This window comes from Myodes glareolus, chromosome 9 (genome assembly GCF_982192425.1).
Source record: "Myodes glareolus chromosome 9, mMyoGla1.1, whole genome shotgun sequence".
Classification (NCBI taxonomy): domain Eukaryota; kingdom Metazoa; phylum Chordata; class Mammalia; order Rodentia; family Cricetidae; genus Myodes; species Myodes glareolus.
Window position 1 is genome coordinate 62,055,318 of NC_142034.1, and position 22,283 is coordinate 62,077,600.

General features: G+C 43.1%; 1 protein-coding gene across 6 annotated transcripts in view; it reads right to left on the reverse strand.

The window, feature by feature from the left end:
• Specc1 (sperm antigen with calponin homology and coiled-coil domains 1) overlaps positions 1–22,283 on the reverse strand; it is a 261,433-nt gene that overhangs the window by 34,021 nt on the left and 205,129 nt on the right. The window contains exon 13 of one of the 6 annotated variants that reach the window (XM_048448187.3): positions 18,865–19,078. The exons of the other annotated variants lie outside the window; for them this stretch is intronic. Coding sequence (XP_048304144.3) covers positions 19,034–19,078 — 45 coding nt within the window. The 3' untranslated portion in view covers positions 18,865–19,033. Of the gene's footprint in view, positions 1–18,864; positions 19,079–22,283 lie in introns of those variants that run through there. 6 annotated transcript variants of the gene reach the window in all.

Genomic DNA, 22,283 nt, shown 5'->3' on the forward strand with positions numbered 1-22,283 from the left:
AAAAATTCCACCAGCTGGGGACTGAGCATTCAGGCATGATCCTATGGGGCCACTCTCATTCAGATTACCACACTGAGATTCCCAAAGTTAGCCCAGCTTTTACTTTTGGAGCTAGGAGTTATATAGTTCTGGCTAGTATGGAACTTCCTATGTCTACCAGGCTAGCCCAGAAGTCATAGAGATCCACTTGTCTCTACCTCTCAAGTGCTTTTTTTCTTTTGTTTTGGTTTTGAGACAGGATTTCTCTGTCACCTTGGCTGTCCTGAAAATCTGGTTCTGTAGACCAGTCTGGCCTTGAACTCACAGAGACTTCTGCCTGCCTCTGCCTCCAGGGGGCTGGGATTAAAGGCCGGTGCCACCACCACCTGGTTTCTAAGTGCTTTTTTATGTAAGGAAATCTCAGATGTAAGAATTAACATTCCGCCAGGCGGTGGTGGCGCACGCCTTTAATCCCAGCACTCAGGAGGCAGAGGCAGGCGAATCTTAGTGAGTTCAAGGCCAGCCTGGTCTACAAGAGCTAGTTCCAGGACAGGCTCCAAAGCTACAGAAAAACCTTGTCTTGAAAAACCAATAAATAAGTAAATAAATGAATAAACATTCCAAGTACCTCCAAAGTACGCTACTTTTCTAAAAAATGTTATAAGATACAGAACTGTTCTCAGTGAAACAAAAATGTGAGAAAAAGGAAGACATTGACTATACAGAAGAGGCAAAGACCCTAACTTTGCTGAATACCCAAGTCTGCGCTGGAGCAGCTGAGTGTGGTCCCATGAACGCAGTAGGATAGAAGCAAAGCAGACTATACCACCCAGATCTGTCCTGCTTTGTGTTGCCTAGAAACACCAACATCTGGTGGAAACATTAGCCACAGGGGAAAGAAGCTACAGAACAGGACTGAAATGTGCCCTGAGCTCAGTTCCACCGAGGACACAGCTGGGTCTGGCAATGACCTTTTCTCCCCCACTCCATCTTCTCTGAGGAGCTTGAAGCTCCCCACTCCCCGCCCTGGTTCCAATGTATGGACTGTGTGTGCCATTAAGGGCCGAAGCTGAAAAATGGACCCAAAGAAAAGAGCAAAGCTTCTGGGGGAAGGCAGGAACAGATTAGAAGACACTGTCCGTTCATTCCTCAGGAGCCGGCTGTCCCGGGCCTGCTGATCTAAATGTCCTCAGTAATGCTCTATAGAGTAGATGATAAAAGCTGTTCATTCCTCCCTGAGATGGAGCATATGTATTAACAGCACAGGAAGACCAAACCTCCTCTGAAGATGCAGTACGAAGACAGTGGAAACACAAACAGAAACAAATATGGTCTGCAGCCTCTGCCCTGCACGTGTGTCAACAAGCCAGTCCTTGCCTCCGAGAAATGTATGTGCCCACTGAACTCTAGCTTCTCTGCTTCAGTCTTGGGTTATCTGGAGAAGCTCGCGGAAACCTGCCCTGTACCTTTGCCGTGACATGTTTATGGACTCTTGTATGCGGTCTCTGGACATGGTTCCCGCCTTTCGCTTGGTCCCTCCCATACACTGAGATGCCCTTCTGCCGTCTCTGGCTATAGTTTTTTTTCTGTTTTGTTTGGCTCTCATGCCAACTCTCAATGCTGCAGTGTGGAAAATGGCTAGGCAGACAGGAGTGTCCCTTCTCTTTCTTAGCAGCAAGCTCTCAGTGGATAAAAATAAATACATACATACATATATAAATTCAATGTATTAGGGGAAAACCACTAGGTTCATAATCTTGGGGAAGAAGACCATCGAAAGCACACAACTGAAACAGGTAAAAGGATGGAGAAGTCTGACTGTATCATTAAGTTTCTGTGTGACAAAAATTAAAAACAGTGTGTGCAGCATATGACTAGTAACTAGAATACATCCTTATAAGTGATAGGTCAAGCAAAAACTGGCAGAATGAACCAGTGACACACTACAGAGACAATCTGTCTACAACACAGAAAATGATGCTCAGTCTCTCGAGAGATGAAAACGCATGGTTACCGAATCTGAAACTGGTAGTTCAGAAGTCCAGCGTCACTCTTTGGATCTCAGATGGCCTTAAGGGACAGGCTTGCATGTGCAGGAAGTGACTCCTCGGACTTTCCAGGCAGGTCATAAGAAATCTCGCTGTTTCTACCCAACACTCATAGAAAGCTCTGTCTGGGCATCCAAGGTATGGGGAACTCTGAAGGAGCCCAGCATGGCCTAATTGTCTTAGTCTCTGGCCATGGGAGGTTCCAGATATCAGGGAGCAAAGAAATCAAATCTAAATTGTAGATTTGTCAGAAAAAGTACTGTTGTTTTTCTATCCCACTAAGTTTTAGGTGGTTTGTTATTTACTTCCTTGATAGTTAAAGAGGATCTAAGGAAGAGATTATCTGTAAGGGATTGGCTTGTGGGCCTAAGATCTAGCCCATGTGGATGGCATGTAGGCAGGAATTCCTGAACTGCATAAGAGGAGAGGGATCATGTTGAGCATAGGTGAGCCAACAAGTGGGCATGCATGCATTTCTTTTCTCTGCTCTTGACTGTGGGTACAACCAGCTCCCTTCAGTTTCTGCTGTACTGACTTGCCCACATGTGAAAACCCAAGGCTGATGCTGGGAATTGTTGATGGGTGACAATGAGGGTCAAAGAATCCCAGGCTAACTCCACGATAGACCAATTATATTTTCTTTATTATAAGGGACAAACTCACGAAACAGGAACGAGAAGTTCAACCTCAGCTGTGTAGCACGGGAACCACATACACACACACACACACACACACACACAGAGAGAGAGAGAGAGAGAGAGAGAGAGAGAGAGAGAGAGAGAGAGGGAGGGAGAGAGAGACACCTGGGTGGGCCGGTGGTTTTTTTTCTGGGTACCCAAAAGGTCACGTCCTAACCTGATCCAACCTCTTAAAAATCATTGGCTGACAGTGGTTTCCCACCCCCTCTTTTTTTTTTTTGCCTAAATAAGAGACTTCCAAACCTAATACAAAACTATATACAATAGGAATAGATATCAAGTATAAAATTAGGATTACAACCAACATAAACAATATTAAACAAGGAACACATACTAAGTGTTTAGTAAACATTCTAAAGAGTCTAAGTCTTGTATCAGAAATGGCTTGGCTAAATCATAAGAGGAAGGTAACTATGACTATCTAATCTTCAACCCCATCGAAGGCCTGAGAAGGGAGATAATATTACTTGAGTAGGCAGGAAGTGCAATCAAGCAGCTTCCAAAATGTGCAGTATATGACAAAGATAACTGGCTACCTGAGCAATCGCCCAAAGTCTCATTTGCAATGTTGAAGCAACCAATTTTGGTCAAGGCCTAGAGTACCTGACAGACCATTTTTAGAGGCAGGAAAATTTTTAACTGTCTTACTCTGTCTTGGTAAGGTTTGGCAGTCCTTTTCCTTGTGTCCTGCTTATACACTATGTATCTTGTCAGTGGTTGAGGCACGGGCAGTTCCTTGCCCAAAGGCCAATTGTGCCAAGAAGAAAACAAGCTCCAAGTGGAGTATCTTTGGTGTTGAACATTTTCTTGGGAATAGATCAGTGCTGTCAGGAGCAACTGTGTCTCACGTCAACAGAATCCTAAGTTATTTAAACGCCATGTTTTGATCCTTGAAATGGTTGAAGATTATCTATTGATGCAGAATATAGTTTCTATGTATCTGAAGAACCTAATTAATCTGACTGTATGTATGACAAACATGAATAACTATTGACCTATAATACTTAATACTTGTATAACTTAAAGACTAAGACCTTATATTAGAATATTAAATAATCTTAAATAACTGTGCAGTAAAGGAGGACAATGGTATAAAAATGTAAACAATGTATAAGTATCTTTATCAGAGGTAGAAATGTATAATGCAATATGATAAATATATCCTAAAAATTGTATCAATATACAAAATGTCTTAAACAGAGGTAGAAACATGCATGCATACAATCTGACAGAATAACTTTGCATAGGTGTATAAATAGTGTAAATAGAAACAGCAAATATAATTTGAACTTGTATCAATATATAAGAAACTATACCAATATAAATTGTTCATAAATAATAGCTCACAAGTATTTACTCTATTACTCACTATTATTATTATTATAATTATTATTATTAGTGTGAACAAGTTCACACTCAATTATCTATTATCCCATTTAATTTTTGCCCAACGAGCTCTTAATCTCAGGGTCGTGGGTTCAGGCCCTACGCTGGGCACCAACTGTTGATGGGTGAGACCATGGGACAAAGAATCCCAGGCTAACTCCAAGATAGACCAATTATATTTTCTTTATTTTAAGGGGCAAATGCAGGAAACAGGACTGAGAAGTCCAACCTCAGCTGTGTAGTGTGGGAACCACAAAGAGAGCAAGCCCTGAGTGGGCGTGAGGTTTTTCTGGGTACCCAAAAGGTCACGCCCTAACCTGGTTCTACCTCTTAAAGATCATTGGCTGACAGTGGTTCCCTGTCAGGGAATCATTCTCGAATGTGTTTCCACCACATTTATTGATGGAGTCTTGATTAAACTTGGAGCTAGCAGTTATGGCTGCTCTTGCTAGTCAGTTTGTTCTGGGAATTCCTAATCTTCAGTTTCTGAGGCTGGAATTGCAAGGACATTTCTCCAGCATATATGTGGCTTCTGAAGATCCAAACTCTAACTCTCAGGCTTGCACAGTGCATGGTATAACTGCCAAGCCATCCTTCTAGTCCCATGATGCAGCTCTAACCACTGAGTGATCTTCGTAGCCACGTGGTATAGCTCTAACCACCGAGCCATCTTTCTAGTCCCGTGGTGCAGCTCTTACCACTGAGTGATCTTCGTAGCCACGTGGTACAGCTCTAACCACCGAGCCATCTTCCTAGTCCTGTGGTGCAGCTCTAATCACTGAGCCATCTCCCCAGCCCTGTGGTATAGTTTCAGCCCAAGGAGGGCAAGCCCACTTTCATCATTATTCTTTTTAAAAGCTATTTATGTGTGTAGGAATGTGTACATCTGTGTGCTGCAGCACTGCAAACCTGTGATTAGTCCTCTCCTTCCATCCTGTGGACTCCAGAAGTGAACTCAGGACACCAGGCTTGTTGGCAAATGCCAGCCTATTTTAGCTGCATTTATCCTTCCACCTGATAAAATTTTAAAACAGTTTTGTTAAATATGAGGAGACAGAAATTATACTGGGGTTTTTATCAGAATTGCATCAGGGTGCCGGGTGATGGTGGCACACGCCTTTAATCCTAGCACTCACGAGGCAGAGGCAGGTGGATTTCTGTGAGTTCCAGGCAAGCCTGGTCAACAGAGCAAGTTCCTGGACAGGCTCCAAAGCTACACAGAGAGACTCTGTCTTGAAAAAAAATATATGCATGAGAGTTAGAGATTAATTTGAACAAATTTGAGCAAGTTCACTGTTAACACAACTCCTCTCAGTCTTTGCTCCCATTGGAGGAACAGAGGGGTTGAGTCCTGGGACAGCTGACCCCTGAGCACAACTAGTCAGCCTAGAAGGGCTGTGTGTTTATTTATAGGGCGAGAACCAGAGGGCTAAAGACAAGGGATTTTGGAGAAGGAATACTCCACTGGGGATGGCTGTCTCCAGGGATGTGTAGGGAGATTACTGCACGGCCTATCCCTGAGAGGGATATTCACTGAGAGGGAAACAGTGGCTGAATGGGTGGTTAAAATGGCTAACTTTAGATGGCGGCTTCTGGAAGTTTGCCTGATAAACCAGTGGGCTTTACTTCTGGGTGTTCCCAGGGTTTCCGAGGAGACTGGTCTGTGAGTGGAGGAGATTTCCCTCATCTCTGGCTGGCACCAACTAATTCACAGGAGAACTAACTAATAAACTAAATAATAATAATAATAAAAAAAAGGGCCAGGGAAAAGATCAGTCTCCACCCGACCCCATCGGGGCTCTAGGGCACAGGACGTTTTGCTTTTCTGAGGGCTGTCTCGATAAGAAGACCCCACTGGCTGCTACTATGGTGTGCTTGTACACCATTGCTTCTACAACCGTGACTCTTTAAAACAACGCCATGGGCGGTACTCGTTGAAGCAACACAAAGGGGTTAAGAGAGGACGCAGCCTTCTTGTTTCTCACTTAGGGTCCTCCTTTCACCTAAAACAGCAGACCCCACCCACATTCCCTTCCTGGGGCCCTGCTGTCCAGGAACTCCAGAGCCACATGGCTGGTCCAAGCACAGGCCAGTACTGCTCCTTCCTGTGGTGGCCGCTGCACTCGCCCAGCCAACCCTGAAGGAAGATGACAGGGTTAACTCAGTGGCTGCCTCTCCTATGGCATCCTAAAGATTTTCTACAAGGAATCCCCAGGCTAGACCATTACCTATGCCTCAGGGGAGCCCGAAATTTTCTTCCCCAAGTTTTTCCTCTACTACTGTGAAGATTAATCCTGATTGTGAACTTGATAAGATTTAGAATCCTAATGGGAACAAATCTCAAGGCCGCATGAGGGGTTTTTCAGAGCAGGCTTACCGAGGTGGAGACAACCCTAAATCTGAGCAGCACTATTGTCGAGTCTGGAGTCCCAACGAGAAAACGCCAACAGGGGCATTCATCCCTCTGCTTCCTGACTTTGGACTCAGTGTGAGCAGCTGCTTCAGGTTCCTGCCGCCCTGACTTCCCTACCACGACCAGACTGCACCCTCACAGTGTGAGGCAAGAGCAAACCCTCCCTTTCTTCCTTTACTTTGCCTAGGTGTTTTGTCAAGGGAGAGACGAGCAACTAAAAAGTGGCCTATCTATTAAGTCAACTGCCTAATTTTAAATGATTTTACTCTCCTTTAGCTATTTTTTTTCTAAAAAGTAACATGATTACTTGTCAGTTGAACCTTCCAGGTTCAGTTATGGGTTAGCATCCCAGAATTCCTCAGCTGCTTCTAGCTGCAGTTTATCTACATCCAGTAATTCAGTCAAGGAATGGAAAAGAATCTTATGAGCCATCTTCACTAATGATTCAACTCTCTAGGCGGGGAGTCTTCAGCGGTCAGCTTTAACGGTGACATTATACTGGAGAAAACAACTTAAGGGAAGAAAGGTTCATTTGAGCTCATGACCACAGCCCACTGTTTGTGCCTACGGCAAGGGGACAGCAGAGGGAAAGCTATTCACTTCTGGGAAGTCAGGATGAAAAGGGGAGTCAAGGACAAGAACAAGATATACTCTTCAAGGCCTGCCCCATGACTGACCCTTCCTACTAGGCCCTGACTCCTATTCAGCTATGAGCTTGACCATACATCCATAATTCAATCATTCCTTAACAGCACCACCAGCTGGACCCAAGCCATTAACACTTGAGCCATTGGGGACACTTTCAATGCAAACCTAACAGGGTGGATTCTGCCTGAGGGTATTGTATCTGTAGCTATAATGGCTATAATATAAATATAATAGCTATAATATAATAATTTGCAGTCTCTTTGTGTCTAAAGTGCTGAGGGACATACAAACATAATGAAACCCGGTCGTGTATGGCACACCACATGGAAAGCGGTAGGCAGGACAAGACATATTGGATTCTAGAAAGTAGAGGGGACAAGATATGGCAGCCCTCAAAGAACGAGCGAGTCACTGCCAGGATTCCCTACACAGCTCTGGGAACCCAAGAGACAGGCGTCTAGGCTTATTCTTTCTTTCCTTTATTACCTAAATGAGGGAAAAAACGATTCAGATTGTGACCTCTTTCCTCCGTCATAAAAGTTGTGGTGTGGCTATGACTCCAGGAAGATGACTCACCAATTCTGGCCTTTAGAGTCTGTCTCTTACCAAGTGGCTGGGTTGTAGCAGCAATTTTAAAACGGCGAGTTATGGAATCGATTCCTCCCACTAACATTTCTGCAGAGCTTTGTAAAGGTAGGGTTTGAAAGCCACACTATCCATTCTTTTCTTTGGCTTCCATTCACTCTGGCCAATACAATAGTCACTAATTAGTTGGAATTAATGCATAAAAATTTAATTCCTCAGCCCCATTAGCCACTTTTGAAGTGCTCAACAGCCTTACCTCGCCTATGGCTACTAGATCAGTGCCATCATCATATGTTCCATGAACAGTACTGCTTGGTGTGTATGCTACACACACACACACACACACACACACACACACACACACACCTTGCTTTTGTGCAAATACCAGCATGGTTTGCATGCTTATCTAGAGGTAGGTCCTTTCGCTACACACAGATAAAATATTACAGTGGGAAGAAGTCCTACTCTGAACACGGGTAGCACTGTGTCACGGACTGGGGTTCTGGACTGAACCAACAGACAAAAGGGAAAGTCAGTTGGGCACTAAAGTGCTCCTTCCTCTGCTTTTTTGTTCCAGAGAGATATAATGAGGGGCCCTAAGCTGCATGTTCCTACCACCATGGGCTGCCTGTGGCCATGGACATCACAATGGACTGTATCCTCTCAAAATATGAGCCCCAATAAATTCTTTCTCCCTTAAGAGGCTTCTTATCAAGCATTCTACCATGGTAACAAGAAAAGCAACACAATATGGAACACAGAGGGCTGTAATCAAGATTAAGTGTACCTACAACAGGTACTCAGAACGACAGTTATCACATGACAAACAGCTGTTATCCTCTCTTCCATCAGCAGTGTGCATTCCGTTCCCTGCGAACACAAGGAGGCCCACCAAGACTGCTCAGAGCTGCTTCTGGTGCAGCCAGGCTTTGCTGTAAGCACCGGCGTAATACTATCCTGATATGCACTTGTCTCTATATACATGGAATACATTCTGATGGATTCTGCTAGATTGCCCTCAAAGGTTCTTCCCCCTTATACTCATCCTTCAACATCATGGAGACCATTTCTCTCTGCTATACAGTATGTGTCCTTCTGTATAATGATTTCACTTAGCATAATGTCCTAAGGTTCAGCACTCATGTGTCAACTGTGGACTTCCTCACACACTCCCTACCCTACCATGGCTCAGACACCATCTTTCTTGAGGGTGAGTTCACAGTGATACCACAGCCTTTCAGAATTAAAACTTCAGTGGAGTGAAGACCTGTTACCATGGTCTTAAAAACCTGTAAGGATCTTGGATCCAAATTAATTAGGCCCACACTGCTGGCTTGTGTGGAAAGACAATTTTGTAGAAAATAACATAATTTGTTCATATTATGATGCTCTAGCACTTCAACTTGGATAATTTTCTTTTCCATTTACAGTGTGTGTGTGTGTGTACGTGTGTGTACGATGTGGAGGTCAGAAGACAACTTCCAGGAGTTGGTTCTCTCCTTACACTGTGTGGACCCCAGGGCCTGAACTCAGATCATCAAGCTTGGCCACAAGAACCTTTACTGCCGAGTCATCACACTGACCCTGGAGTATTTTTAGTAAGAGAAAACAATCTTTTAAAGCAAATGGTTTGTAAAGGTCAGTTTTAACCATCAACTTGACACAATATGGCATCACCTAAGAAGACAGTGTTCATGAGGAACTTTAGGAAGGGCTGGGGGAGACTTTCTTAATTGGGTTAAAGTAGGAAGACCCACCCGAATGTGGGTAGCACCATTTCCCAGGCTGAGCCTTGAGTGGCGTCGAGGAGAGCCTGCCAAGCACAACGTCCTTATTCCCTGCTCTCCACTCTTGACTGTGGATATGATATGCGTAGCTTCGAGTTCCTGCCACCTCAATTTCACCTGTAAAGACGACCTATAACTTGAACTTAGAGGCTACAACAAACCCTTTCTCCCCTAAGCTGCTTTCTTCAAGGTATTTTATCACAGCAGAAATGACACTAATACACAGCTCTCCTATATTTCTGGGTATGCGTACCTTTAATCCCAGCACTTGGGAGGCAGAGGTAGGTGGATCTCTGAGTTCAAGGCCAGCCTGGTCTACAGTGGCACTAAGCCCAGGTCAGATGGCCCATAGGAAGAATGAAAGTTAGGGCACTTTAAATCAACTTTAATTCCTAATAGGAGATTTTTTTTTTTGACGTTTTGACTTCAAAAAATTTTGTGTGTATGGGGTGTTTTGCTTGCCTGTATGTCTGTGTACCATGTGTGGTCAGTGCTCATGGAAGTCAGAAGAGGGTGTCAGATCCCAAGACTAGAGTTACAGATGGCTGTCAATTCTCATGTAGGTGCTGGAACTTGAACCTGGGACTTCTGGAAGAATAGCAAGTGCCTCTGAACAATTTCTCTATCCAACATTTTTTAAAAATTCTTTTTTTTAGTGTTTATTTAGTCTGGCATCATGTCCAAACTTTTCTATACATGAAGAAAAATTAACCAGCAATTCAATTTCTGTTTTTTGTTTTTCTTTTTTGAGATAAGCTCTCATGTAGCCCAGGCTAGCCTAGAACTATCTATATAGGGGAGGATGACCTTGAACTCTTGATCTGCCTCTGGCTCCCAAGTGGTAGAATTACAGAGATAAGCCTCCATGCTCAGCTACATTGGCGATTATCTGTCTGTCTGTCTGTCTGTCTATCTGTCTCTTCTGGAACTCACCAGATAGAGATCTTCCTGCTTCTGCCTCCCAAGTGCTGGAATTAAACACCACCACACCCGGCATTTGAACTTTATTTTTAATTCCTGTACTTACTTATATGATGTTGATATATATATATATATAAGGTGTTGATATATTCTGTATGCTTAGATCACGAAAAGCATACCTACCTTCTCAAATGGCTATCTTGTTAGTGAGGTAAACATATAAAAAATCCTTTCTTCTTCGTGAAACATATAGTGATACTGCCTCCCACAAGGCTTTCGGCTGACTGGGCTAGTGCTGGTGCTACGCTCTGTCCCTCCAGAAGCAACTGAACTGCTTCCCTGTGTAGTGTACATGTGCATGTGTGTATATACATGTGTCTATTGAAGTCAAAGGTTGACCTTGGATATCTTCCTCAGTCATGGAGAAAATTTAAAAAGTAGATTATTTATTTATTTATTTATTTGTGTGTGTACCATGACATGGAGGTGGGGGGTAGCAGCAGAAAATTCTGGGGCCTCAGTTTTTTTCTGCCACCTTGAGGGACCCTGAGGCTGCCAAGCCTGTGCACAGCTGTCTCTACCCACTGAACCCCTGCCTGCCCACTCACCTTATTTCTAAGACAGTGTCTCTCACTGCACTGAGAGCTCACTGATTTAGGTAGGTAGGAAAACTGACTGGTGGACTCCAGAGACTCTTCTGTCTCCATACCCCGCCAATGCCTACCACCCTGCTTTTCTTTATAAAAGCTTTAGCCTTGGGTATTTTATTACAGTGATAGGGACCTAAGGGGAGATGCCTGCTGATCTGGCCAGTGTACAGACCTCTAATTCATCTTCCCTGGAAAGAACTCTTGGCAAGAACAGCTGAACCTAGGCTTTGCTTTGCAATTCTGGTTTCTGATTACAACAGAGCCAGCTGAAATAAAGAGACTAAAAAAAAAAAAGCCACACAAATAAATAAACAAACATGTAAGTAAGTAAATGAATAAATGAGGAGAGAGAAATAGACCATTTCTCATTAATGAACTGACTCCACAGATCTACACACAAAAATTAAAAAAAAAGAAAAAAAAGAAAAAGAAAAGAAAACCAACCGACTGACCTGTTGTTGATTCCACTCAAATTCGACAAAAGAAAAAAAAAATGAACATCAGCTTTGAACCTCAAAATATCGCACCCGGGTCCTCAGCTTCTCAGGCAAGATTGCTTAGATATTTCTGCCCTCCCAGCTCACACACCTTACCACATAGCTATTGGATGACCGGAAATCGGGAAATAGGAAACCAGTAAGAATACTAAAAACAGAATTAAGATAGCAAGAATTATAGAAGCTATATTAATAGCCACAAAAACATGAGTGCGCCAAGCTTCCCTATTTCAGGGATTTTCAGGTTAAGTGTCAACTTAAAATAACTACGGGAAAAACAAACGATCAGGACAGGGTGAGAATGAGCACAAGACACGGTACAAAGAAAACAAACGGGAATATCCACTTGGCGCTGGAAACATCTATGTCAGAAGCATTAATTGAAATAAAAGACAAACTCCCAAGAAAGATACTAGGATCTTTAAATGTAGTTGAAAGTATCTACAGCAAAAACTCTAGAAATTGAATATTTTTTTAAAAAATTCACACTCAGAGTAAGAGACTTTACGACACCTTACTCAGAACCTCAGAGATGCTCAGGGACTGTGGGAGAGTAGGAAAAGGGGGCAGGCGCCCTGACACAGATGGGGACAGGTGGGGTACTCCCAGGATCTGGATCTGTGATAGCTCTAGAAGAAAAGGATATTTAGCACAAAGTCTTCAGTTTCAGAAAACACCAAAACTGTCTGAACCTTCAGAGAAAATTTCCCAGTTGCTACCAGAAAAGAGAAAAACAAAACAAGATAAAATACCAGAGAGGTTTTCAGGCTGGAGACGGCTCAGCGGACACTGTCACACCAATGTGAAGACCCGAGTTTGAACTTCCAGAACCTGTATAATGCCATGCACTGCAGCGTGCCACCGCAATCCTAGTCCTCCCACGGTGAAACGGGAGGAGCAAACAGGGGCTCCCTGAAAGCGTGTGAGCCAGCTGGCCCGGGGTACACAATCACGAACACGAGTGGCAGGCTGTGCAGGTAGGAACGGCGCACCGAATTGCAGTGTGTAGCTTATCTGCAAATCCCCTCTTTATTCTCTGACACAAGGTCTCACATACTCCGGGCTTAGGTAGCTGGGGATGACCTTGACTTGCCTGATTCTCCTGCTTCTGTTTCCTGAGTGCTAACATTACAGGCTGTGCCATCATGCCCGGTTTATGCAGTGCTGGAGATAAAAGCCAGGACTTCGTGCACACTAGGCAAGCCTTCGACCCATGAGCTGTACCCAACAGCCCACAAATTAAATTCCTATCATCTTGTTTTGTTATGTTGACATAAGGTCTGGGGTAGTCCCTGCAGGTCTTGAACTAACTGAAGCTGAGGTTGGTCTTGATCTGACACTCACACTCCAGGGCTGAGCTACCAGACCCCATTCATTTCTATCATCTCAACGTGACCTCTATCCCACTGTGAGGAGACGAGATGGTAGAGAGGTGGTCCAAGAGAGATCAGGTCTCATCTCTCCTAGGAAGAGATCAAGACACAACTAAAATAAAATAAAATTAATTAAATATTTTTTTTAAAATTCACACTCAGAGTAAGAGATTTTATGACACCTTACTCAGAATCTCAGATAAAACCCAGCTCTGAGCATGCTATGTAGCAAGGTAAAGGTGAACGCCACAGAGTCAGTGGGTGGGCACAACAGTGCAGCAAGCAGCTCTGAGGGTAGTCCGGATGCTTGCTCCCATAGGCTTCTTCAGACCTCACTACAGGAGTGTGTAATGTTGGAAGACATAAAAATAGATGGTCAACCACAAAGATCTCTTACAAATTCTGAAGAAAAAGAGATGACCAGATGAATTTTTTTCTAACCTGCTATGCAATTATACCAGTATCTCAGCGAAGTGATATATAAGGACCACAAACCCAGGAAAGATGCCCATTTCTCCTAGCAAAGAAAAAACTAAAAGCAATGTCACTTTCTTGGTGTACAGATCAAGTGAGTCCCTCCAGATATGCTGGAATACGGTCTCGAAGATGCAGACAGAAGTGTGACAGGAATGGCTCTGCAGGATGGCAACATGAAAACATGTATCAAAACAGAAAGGACAGCACACTCTGCAGAAAGCAAACTTACCCGGAACTCACTTTAACTAAAACTTAGGATTATTTCAGACTTAGCACAACCATAACAGTGGCTGACAAATGATAAACACCATCATAATACTGTAACAAAAGGTTCTCTCTCTCTGTCTCTCTCTGTCTCTGTCTCTGTCTCTCTCTCTCTAGACCAGTTTTTACCATGTAGCCCTGGCTGACCTCAAAATCAGCAATTCTCCTGTCTCAGCCTCTTGTGTGCTATGATTACAGGCATGCACCTGGCTATCTTGGCTTTTTAAAAACTGAGGTAAAATTCTTATAATATCAAATATATCATCTAAATAGCCTGGAAAGGTGGCTCAGTGGCAAGGGCACTTGCTGCTCTTCCAGAAGACCTGGGTTCAATGCCCAACATCTGTAACTCCAGTTCCAGGGGATCCAATGCCTTCTTCTGGCCTCAGTGGGCACCAGGTATGCATGGTTAAATAGACATACATGGAGGTAAGACATCATACACATAAAATAAAAATAAATCTAAAAAAACAGAACAACCACTAAGTCATTTTCATGGTAATTTAGTGTCTATCACTACTATCTAATTACAGAACAGGTTTTTTTTTCTTTCCCCAATAGGATTCTCTGTACCTCTTAAACATTCCTTCCTGCCTTCTCACCCTCACCCCCAAACTCCTGGTAACCACTAAAGCCATTCTGTGATTTTCCTATTCTAGACCTCTCATGTAAATACAATCATATAACATGTGGTTTTTCTGACTCGCCTTGAATTCTCCTGGCATAATGTCTTCAAGGCACATTCATGTTGTGGCCTGTGTCACTGCTCCACTCCTCAATATATCTAAACACGGTGATCACCAGGAGGACTCACTCACAATTACTTCTAGTTACAGGGTAGTGCTTTTTTTTTTTAAATTTTTATGTTTTGAGACAAGAGCCTTACTGCCTAGTCCCTGCTGGCCTGGACTCTCAATCCTCCTTCCTTAGCCTCTCAAGGGCTGGGATCACAGGCATGTGTCACTTCTATACCTGGCTCCTACTCACAGATTATATGGCATAAAAGACCATAAAGCAGAATGAGCAGAGGGGGAAAATGGCCAATGGGCTAAAGTACAGAGGAAGGCAGGCTTCACCCAGAGGACAGCAGTGTGCTGTGAATATTGCCAGCTAGGGAATCTCAGGAGTGATGCCATGCCCAGGGTTTTTCTAGGGCCTGGTCTCACAGGACCCTTTGACTAGCACGGGCTGCGTTGCAGGTACTCAGAAGGAAAGGAGGTGTTCAACATGAGCCCATATTTGCAAGAACACTGCAGGCACAGTGAGCCATGCCTATCCATCAGTGCCAGTCCATGACCAGTCTTATAAGGAGTTGCTAAGGAGAGCTGTCCTGGGTCTGCTACGGCCACTCATTTCTACAGTGGCAGAACTATGGCTGCCAACAGACCCCAGATTTTCTCCCGCGTTGCCAGGGAAGGTACTGATGGGCAAAGAATGTCACGGCTGCTTCTCTGGCATCTTCTACTGAGATGAGAGGATACGGCCTTCCGGCTTGATGTGCAAGCTACAGGACACAGCTTTTGTTTCAGTAAGGCTCTGATTGCAGTTCTTATGGCTGGAAGTCTCACCTCTGTGCCAGGCACACACTAGTGGGAAAGTGAGAGGGGGCTCCAAGGCAAACCAGCTGGAAGGATGGACACTGGGTGAAAGTGAGTGTGTGTCACAAGCTGGGGAAATTTTTTTTTTTACCTTTATTTTCCAACAAATTCTACTGCTGTTTCAGTTTTTAAGATTAAGGCCCAGACCATTTTACACATCTTTACAATCCACTGTGGATACAGCTCTCTGGCAAAGACCTTGATAATAGTCATTTTTCATTGGGAATCTCTCTCTCTTTTTGTTTTTTTAAAAAAGTTTTATTTTTATTTATATTTATGTGTGAGAGGAGGTATGTGTGTGTGTGTGTGTGTGTGTTGGGGGTGTCCAAAGAGGCAAGAAGAGAGTGTTGGATACTCAGAGCTAGATTATAGGGAGTTGTGAGCTGCTGGAAGCGGGTGCTGGAAACCAAATTTGGGTCCTTTGGAAGAGCAGCAGGGGTTCTTACACAATGAGCCGTCTCTGCAGCCCCCATGGGAATCTATATTTATAATGAAGTCAAGAAAAAGAGTCTCTCAGAAGACAATAAATAAATCAGAACATTTTACATTCTTTGAATTGTAGCCCTCAAGAGACCTGTCTCAAAAAAGAACACATACACAGAGCTCAAAATGGCCTGATACTTCCTAGAATGTTTGCTATTGGATTAGCATGTTGCCCTGCTTGTCTGTGGGAACTAAGACACGGAATAACAGAAGTTGCCTGCAATGTGGGTGTTCTGTCCAGATTCAAAACCAGATGTCTCCAGACTGACTTTTTTCCCTCCAAAAAGAAAATGAAGGTCTTAGTTAACAAGTCCAAACATAGCTCAAACCTGTCTGTCTTTCTCCCAATGATTGTGCAGGCGTCTTCTGCTTCTTGAATTTCAAACAATACAAAACGAGAAACAGAATGGATTCAGATAAAATTTCAAGCAAATCCAAGACACTTAAAGCCTTGTTCCTTGCTGTCTGATTTGAATAACAGATCTTTCATGGTTTTATCTAAGCCAAGGGTCAGCACACCTCTGGAGAGGCCCAGGTTGGAAACAACTCTGGTTGAGCAGGGTGTTGACTGAAAGGTCTCTGTTGTACTACAATGACCCCAACATGTGCTTTAGAGGATGGACCTGAGCACTTCCCTTACAAAAACACACGATTGGCTAGAGTCGGCCTGTTCATCTGAGACAAGATTTCTCAGATTCAGCAGTTTCGGCCTGATGTTACTATGATTTAAGATGGTAAAAACACTGTGGATAAAAAGTCCATATTCACTGTCTTTCTAAAATTAATGACTATAAGAACATGAGCAAACTGAGTTACCCACAGTATGTATAAATCAGAGGAAAAGCATTGAAGTATTTTTATGAAACATGCGTTATCAATACTTTCATGTCTATATATTATTTATCTTATTTGAGACAGGATTTCACTATGCAGCTCTGGCTAGCTTGGAACTCACAATGTGGACCAAGCGGATCTCAAATTCACCCTCTGCCTCCCAAGTGCTGGGATTAAAGATGTGGGATACCATGCCCAGTTTATACAAAGACACAGTTTAAAGGAAGTTATTAGCTTGCTAACTGCCTCACAGTTTTGAAGGAGGAGAGCAGAGGCATGAGGGGACCCACTCAACAGAATTCTAAAGTGAATTCTGAGTGCTGTAGTTACAGAAAAATTCACTTCCAATTATTTTCCACTTTTAGGGTTTTTTTTCTTTCCAGAAAATACCTGGTTTAATTATTGACTGTAATGAATTTTTACAGTCTTTTCCTCAGACTTCCCATCCCCAAATTACATGCCATAATATAACATTCAACGCAAAGAATATATTCACTTATGGATCATAATAAGATGAATATTTGTGAAACCCATCTGCTAAAGAAAATCTAGATTACAAATCCCTGACCTGCTTTACTTTATTGCTTCATTTCAAAGAATCTAAAAAGTTTTTGCACAGCTAAAGAAATAACAGGATGAAGAGGAAGCCCGCAGGATAGGAGAAAACCCTTGCTAGCTGTGCATCTGACAGAGGTTAAATATCCAGAATATACAAAGAACTCACTAACACCCCCCACACACACACACACAAAAAGGGGTGGAAAGAATGTAAGAGCCAGAGGATCAGGAACTTTGTGTGAGATTGTGTCTCTCAGTAACATCAGAAAAAGTCTCACCAACATGACTGCCCACATGTGAGTTGAACAAGGATACGGTAAAAGTGAAAGCCCACAAGGCCTCAACTCTCTCTACACAATGAACTATACGGCAACTGAGTAAAGTTAGGAGCAGGAGAGGTGGCTCTCCCCAGAAGAACACACCAATTAGTTGTCTGGTGCTAAATGGTCAGCCCTGGAAACACACATGCAAGTAATTATATGGACTCAAAAGGTTATATTTAGGAATATATATGTATATGCAATTAAATTACAGTCTCAAAAATAAACAAAAAAGAGAAACAACTCTAAAGACAAAAAGAGTCATAAACCTGTATTTCTACTTGTTTCTTTTCTTTCTTTTCTTTTCCTTTCTTTCTTTTCTTTTCTCTTTCTTTCTTTCTTTCTTTTTGTTTTTGTTTTTTTTTTTGAGACAGGGTTTCTCTGTGTAGCCCTGGCTGTCCTGGAACTTGCTCTGTAGACCAGGCAGGCTTCAAACTCACAGAGATCCCCCTGCTTCTGCCTTCTGAGTGCTGGGGACTAAAGGCGTGTGCCATCACTCTCGAGGTTCATAGGCATCTCTGATAGCTGTAGTTTTTAAATATAGCTTAATACAGTCCCTATCTTTTCTTACCTTCTCTCACCCACCATCTCCCAGTCCCTGTTCTGAGCTCTTCTAACTGCATTTGTTCCTAAGACACACAGTGTATTGAGATAGACCACATACCATGAAGTTTACTGTAAGCATCACTATTCAGTACTTTTTAGTACATTCACAAGGGTAGGCATCAGCCCCACTACTTCCCGAACTTGACTTCATATCCAAAGCCACCTAGCCCCCTTAGCAGTCATCGACTGGCCCCCTCCCTCTTCCCTGGGAAAGCACTAACTTACCTTCCATTCCTATCGATTTTTCTGATCCAGAAATTCAATATAAATGGAGTCACATAATATGTGTCATTTGTGTCGAACTTTCTTATTCAAAAAAGACATTTTAGGGGTAGGGTTTAGCTTAGAGAGAAAGTCCTGAGTTCAGTCCTCAGTGGTATGGCTCATGCCTAGTTTGAGTGAGACCTTCATTTAATCCTCACCACAATACAAAAAAACCCCACAAGGATGCCATTTAAAATAATTGTTTTCTAGTAAAAATGTTCTGTGTCCATTTAGAAAACTTTTTAAAGCATGAATGAACCTCAAATGCCCAGAGATAACCCTAATTATTTACATATATTTCTTTTATAAATTGAAGTACTAAGAGCTTGTCTTAGGTTGGGTGTGGCTGTACACACCTGTAATCTAGCATTTGGGAGGCTGAGTCAAGAGGATCACAATTTGAGGCCAACCTAGGCTGTGCCATAAAATTTTATTTTAAAAAGAAGTAATTTCCTTTGGCTGCTGCCTCTGGGTCTTCCACGCCCTTGTGCACCTGCATGCTGGGGGAACCCCATCCATATCTCCCAGAACTGGGAGGACGTTGGTGTGGAGGACATTTACTGCCATGACTTCCAGAGTGCTGTGGAAACTTCAGGTGCGCGATCTTCTGGCCAAGCGTCTGTGGGTTCCTACTGTTGGTGTATTCATTGCGGTCCTGGGAGTTGTGGCATCCTGTAAGTTTGGTGTGGCTGAACCAAGAAAGAAGGCATATGCATATTTCTTCAGAAAATGAGTCCATGAAAGATTTGAAGATACAAGGAAGGTTGGTATCTTTCAGAGTACAAAGCGATTTGAGAATGCAGAGAATTCTTTGAATTGAGCTCCATAGAAGTTCATCACTAATCTGTGTTCCTAAGGAGTAGTTTCTCTCAATAAATAAACAATTAAGAATTATATGGACAAGAAAAAGAAGGAGAGGGGAAAAGAATTAAACTATATTGAATCTTCTTTTTCTCATTTGCTTTTGCAGTGCTAGGGATGAACCCCCAGCCTTGCACATACAGCGTAAATGTTCTACCACTGAGCTTCACCCTAGCCCTTTCTTCAAAGCATGATGTTTAAGGGTTTTGAAATATTCTACCACATTCATATACCATCATTTATCTGATTCTCCAATATAAGCAATTTTTATCTTTTCCAATTTTTAAAATAATTATAAATAAGTCTGCAATTACATCTTTATAGGCATCAATGACTATTTTTGACATAAAAACCTAGGAATGAATTAAAGGGCACAATCATGTTTACAATACCTGGACATATTTCTAGGCTTCCTTTCCCAAAGCTGATACACAGAATTGTTCTTGGAATGTGCTTTCCTGCCCCTCCCAAGTGTAATAGACAGGAGTTCACTTTAGCTCATTCATTACAACTGGATATTGTTATTTGTTTATATACCTTTATTGGAAAAACATGTTTTTGCCACATGGGGATTGTCCTTGTGACTGTACACTTTATTCAGGTGACTCTTCTTAATACTCAGAGTATAAACTGTCTGATGCTCTGAATAAAGTTGACTATTGCATGAGGCTTTAGTCTGCCTCATTTTTAGGCTGGCTCTCCCAGGTTTACGCTGCCAACTAGAGCGGTAAACAACACAATGTTAGTATTTTTGAGTACTTGTAACTACTTTATATTTTTCAAGTCAGGGTTTCTTTGGCTGTCCTGAAGACCAGGCTGGTCTTGAACTCACAGAGATCCACCTGCCTCTGCCTCCCAAGTGCTAGGATTAAATGTCTGTGACTTATTTTATTAGCTTGTTTGAGTGTGGAGGTTAGACCCTCACAAATTAACGTAAAAAACTTTCCAACTGAGCTAACCTCCATCTCCTGCTAGATTGTTTGTTTGAGATGGATCTCTCTGCATAGCTCTGGCTATTTTAGAATTCTCTACATAGACCAGGCTGGCCCCAAACTCACAGAGACCCACTGACCCTGCCTCCCTGGTGCTGGAATTAAAGTGGTGCACCAGTACACCCAGACTGCTAGAGATTTAAAAGAATCCATTTCCATGCAGCTCACTCTACTGTTCTCAGGGATCTGGAGGCACGGGTAATCATCAGGGCTTGTGCTACAGAACAGACACCAAAACCTCCGAGGAGGCAGAAATCACACTTCCCTTTCCTTGGAGACAAGTGAGGGATGCAGAAGAAGGCAAACTATGCTATGCACATCTTCACTGTACACACACTATGCTGTGCATATCTTCATTGTCCACACAACTATGTTGTGCACATCTTCACTGTACACACACTATGCTGTGCACACCTTCACTGTACACACACTATGCTGTGCACATCTTCACTGTACACACAACTGTGTGCACACCTTTAGTCACCACTTTCCAGTTGGGACACAGCGGAGGCCAAGTACCATCTCTCCCGGGTGGGACTGTCTACTCAGATGCCCTACCAGCACGTCTAGCAGAAACAGTCTCTCAATAGCACCTTGACTGCCCTTTCCTGTCTGCCCATTATCACCCCAAACATCATCCTCTGCTCTGTCCTGCCTGAGCCCTTTGCACTAACTGTCCCTCTGCTCGGGACCCTTCCCACACCTGTCTGCACAGACTGACTGACTGATCAGAATTGCAGTGATATGGGATGGTTTGAAGGTTGCAGGTCCAGAGCCTAAGTTTTACTTCCTCTTGGGCTAGCTTTAGCCCTCTAAATAGCCATTCCTTGCCCATCTCTTTGTCATAACATCCTCTGATTAACAGACAAAAATCTTTTGGAAATTACTGACGTCCACCAACCCCATAGCTAAGAATGGAGGCCGGTAGGAGAGCTTCCCCCATTCTAACCACCTCTCTGATGTTTCCACCGATGTATTCTCAAAATACCTTGATTTATAACTCTCTATGTTTTGTTACTATAAAACTCTGTTGTGGGGTAATCTTTCTGTACACTGTGAAGATGTGTCTCTGCCAAAGCACCTTCTGAAGAACTGAACAGCCAACAGCTATGCAGAAGATAGGTGGGACTTCCAGGGAGAGGGAGGAGCTCAGTGGAAGAATCAGAGAGGCAGAGGTTTGCCAGTGAGACTTGGAGGAATTTGGACGGACTGTGTGGAAGAGAGGTAATGAGCCATGCGGCATGAGAATGCAGATTAATATAAATGGGCTAATTTAAGTTATAAGAGCTAGTTAGGTCAAGCTTTTATAACTAATAAGAAGTCTCTGTGTCATTATCTGAGAGCGTCAACAGTCCAAAGAAAGTCTGAATATAAAACTCTTCCACCCTGGAACATGAACCCTGGGGTAACCTAGCTCTGTGTTTCCTGGGACATGCTCACTCAAATTTGGCTACGGTGTTTTTGTGGGATTTTTGTTTGTTTTTCCATCAATAGTACGGCTAATTATTTTGGTGACCTTCTAAACGTAGTCTAAAACTAGTTTCTTTACTTCATGTTCAATACTCACTTAACTATCTCCCAGGTGTGGAAGTATCCCTGTGATACTCAGCCTCCTCCAGAATTGCCATGAATCAAAGCTATCAGAAACGCTACTGATGCTGCTGGCCTTGGGCTGATGCAACACTCATCTATGCTGACAGCAGCACTCAGATCCCCTCCTACAGACGTGCACTAGGGACTGACTGCACAGTGAACACACAGCAGATATAACATCTAGGACACAGAATCCAGTTCTTAACTCCTACAGGTGTGCACTAGGAACTGAATGCACAGTGAACACACAGCAGATATAACATCTAGGACACAGAATCCAGTTCTTAACTCCTATAGGTGTGCACTAGGAACTGAATGCACAGTAAACACACAGCAGATATAACATCTAGGGCACAGATTCCAGTTCTTAATTCCTACAGATGTGCACTAGGAACTGAATGCACAGTGAACACACAGCAGATATAACATCTAAGGCACAGATTCCAGT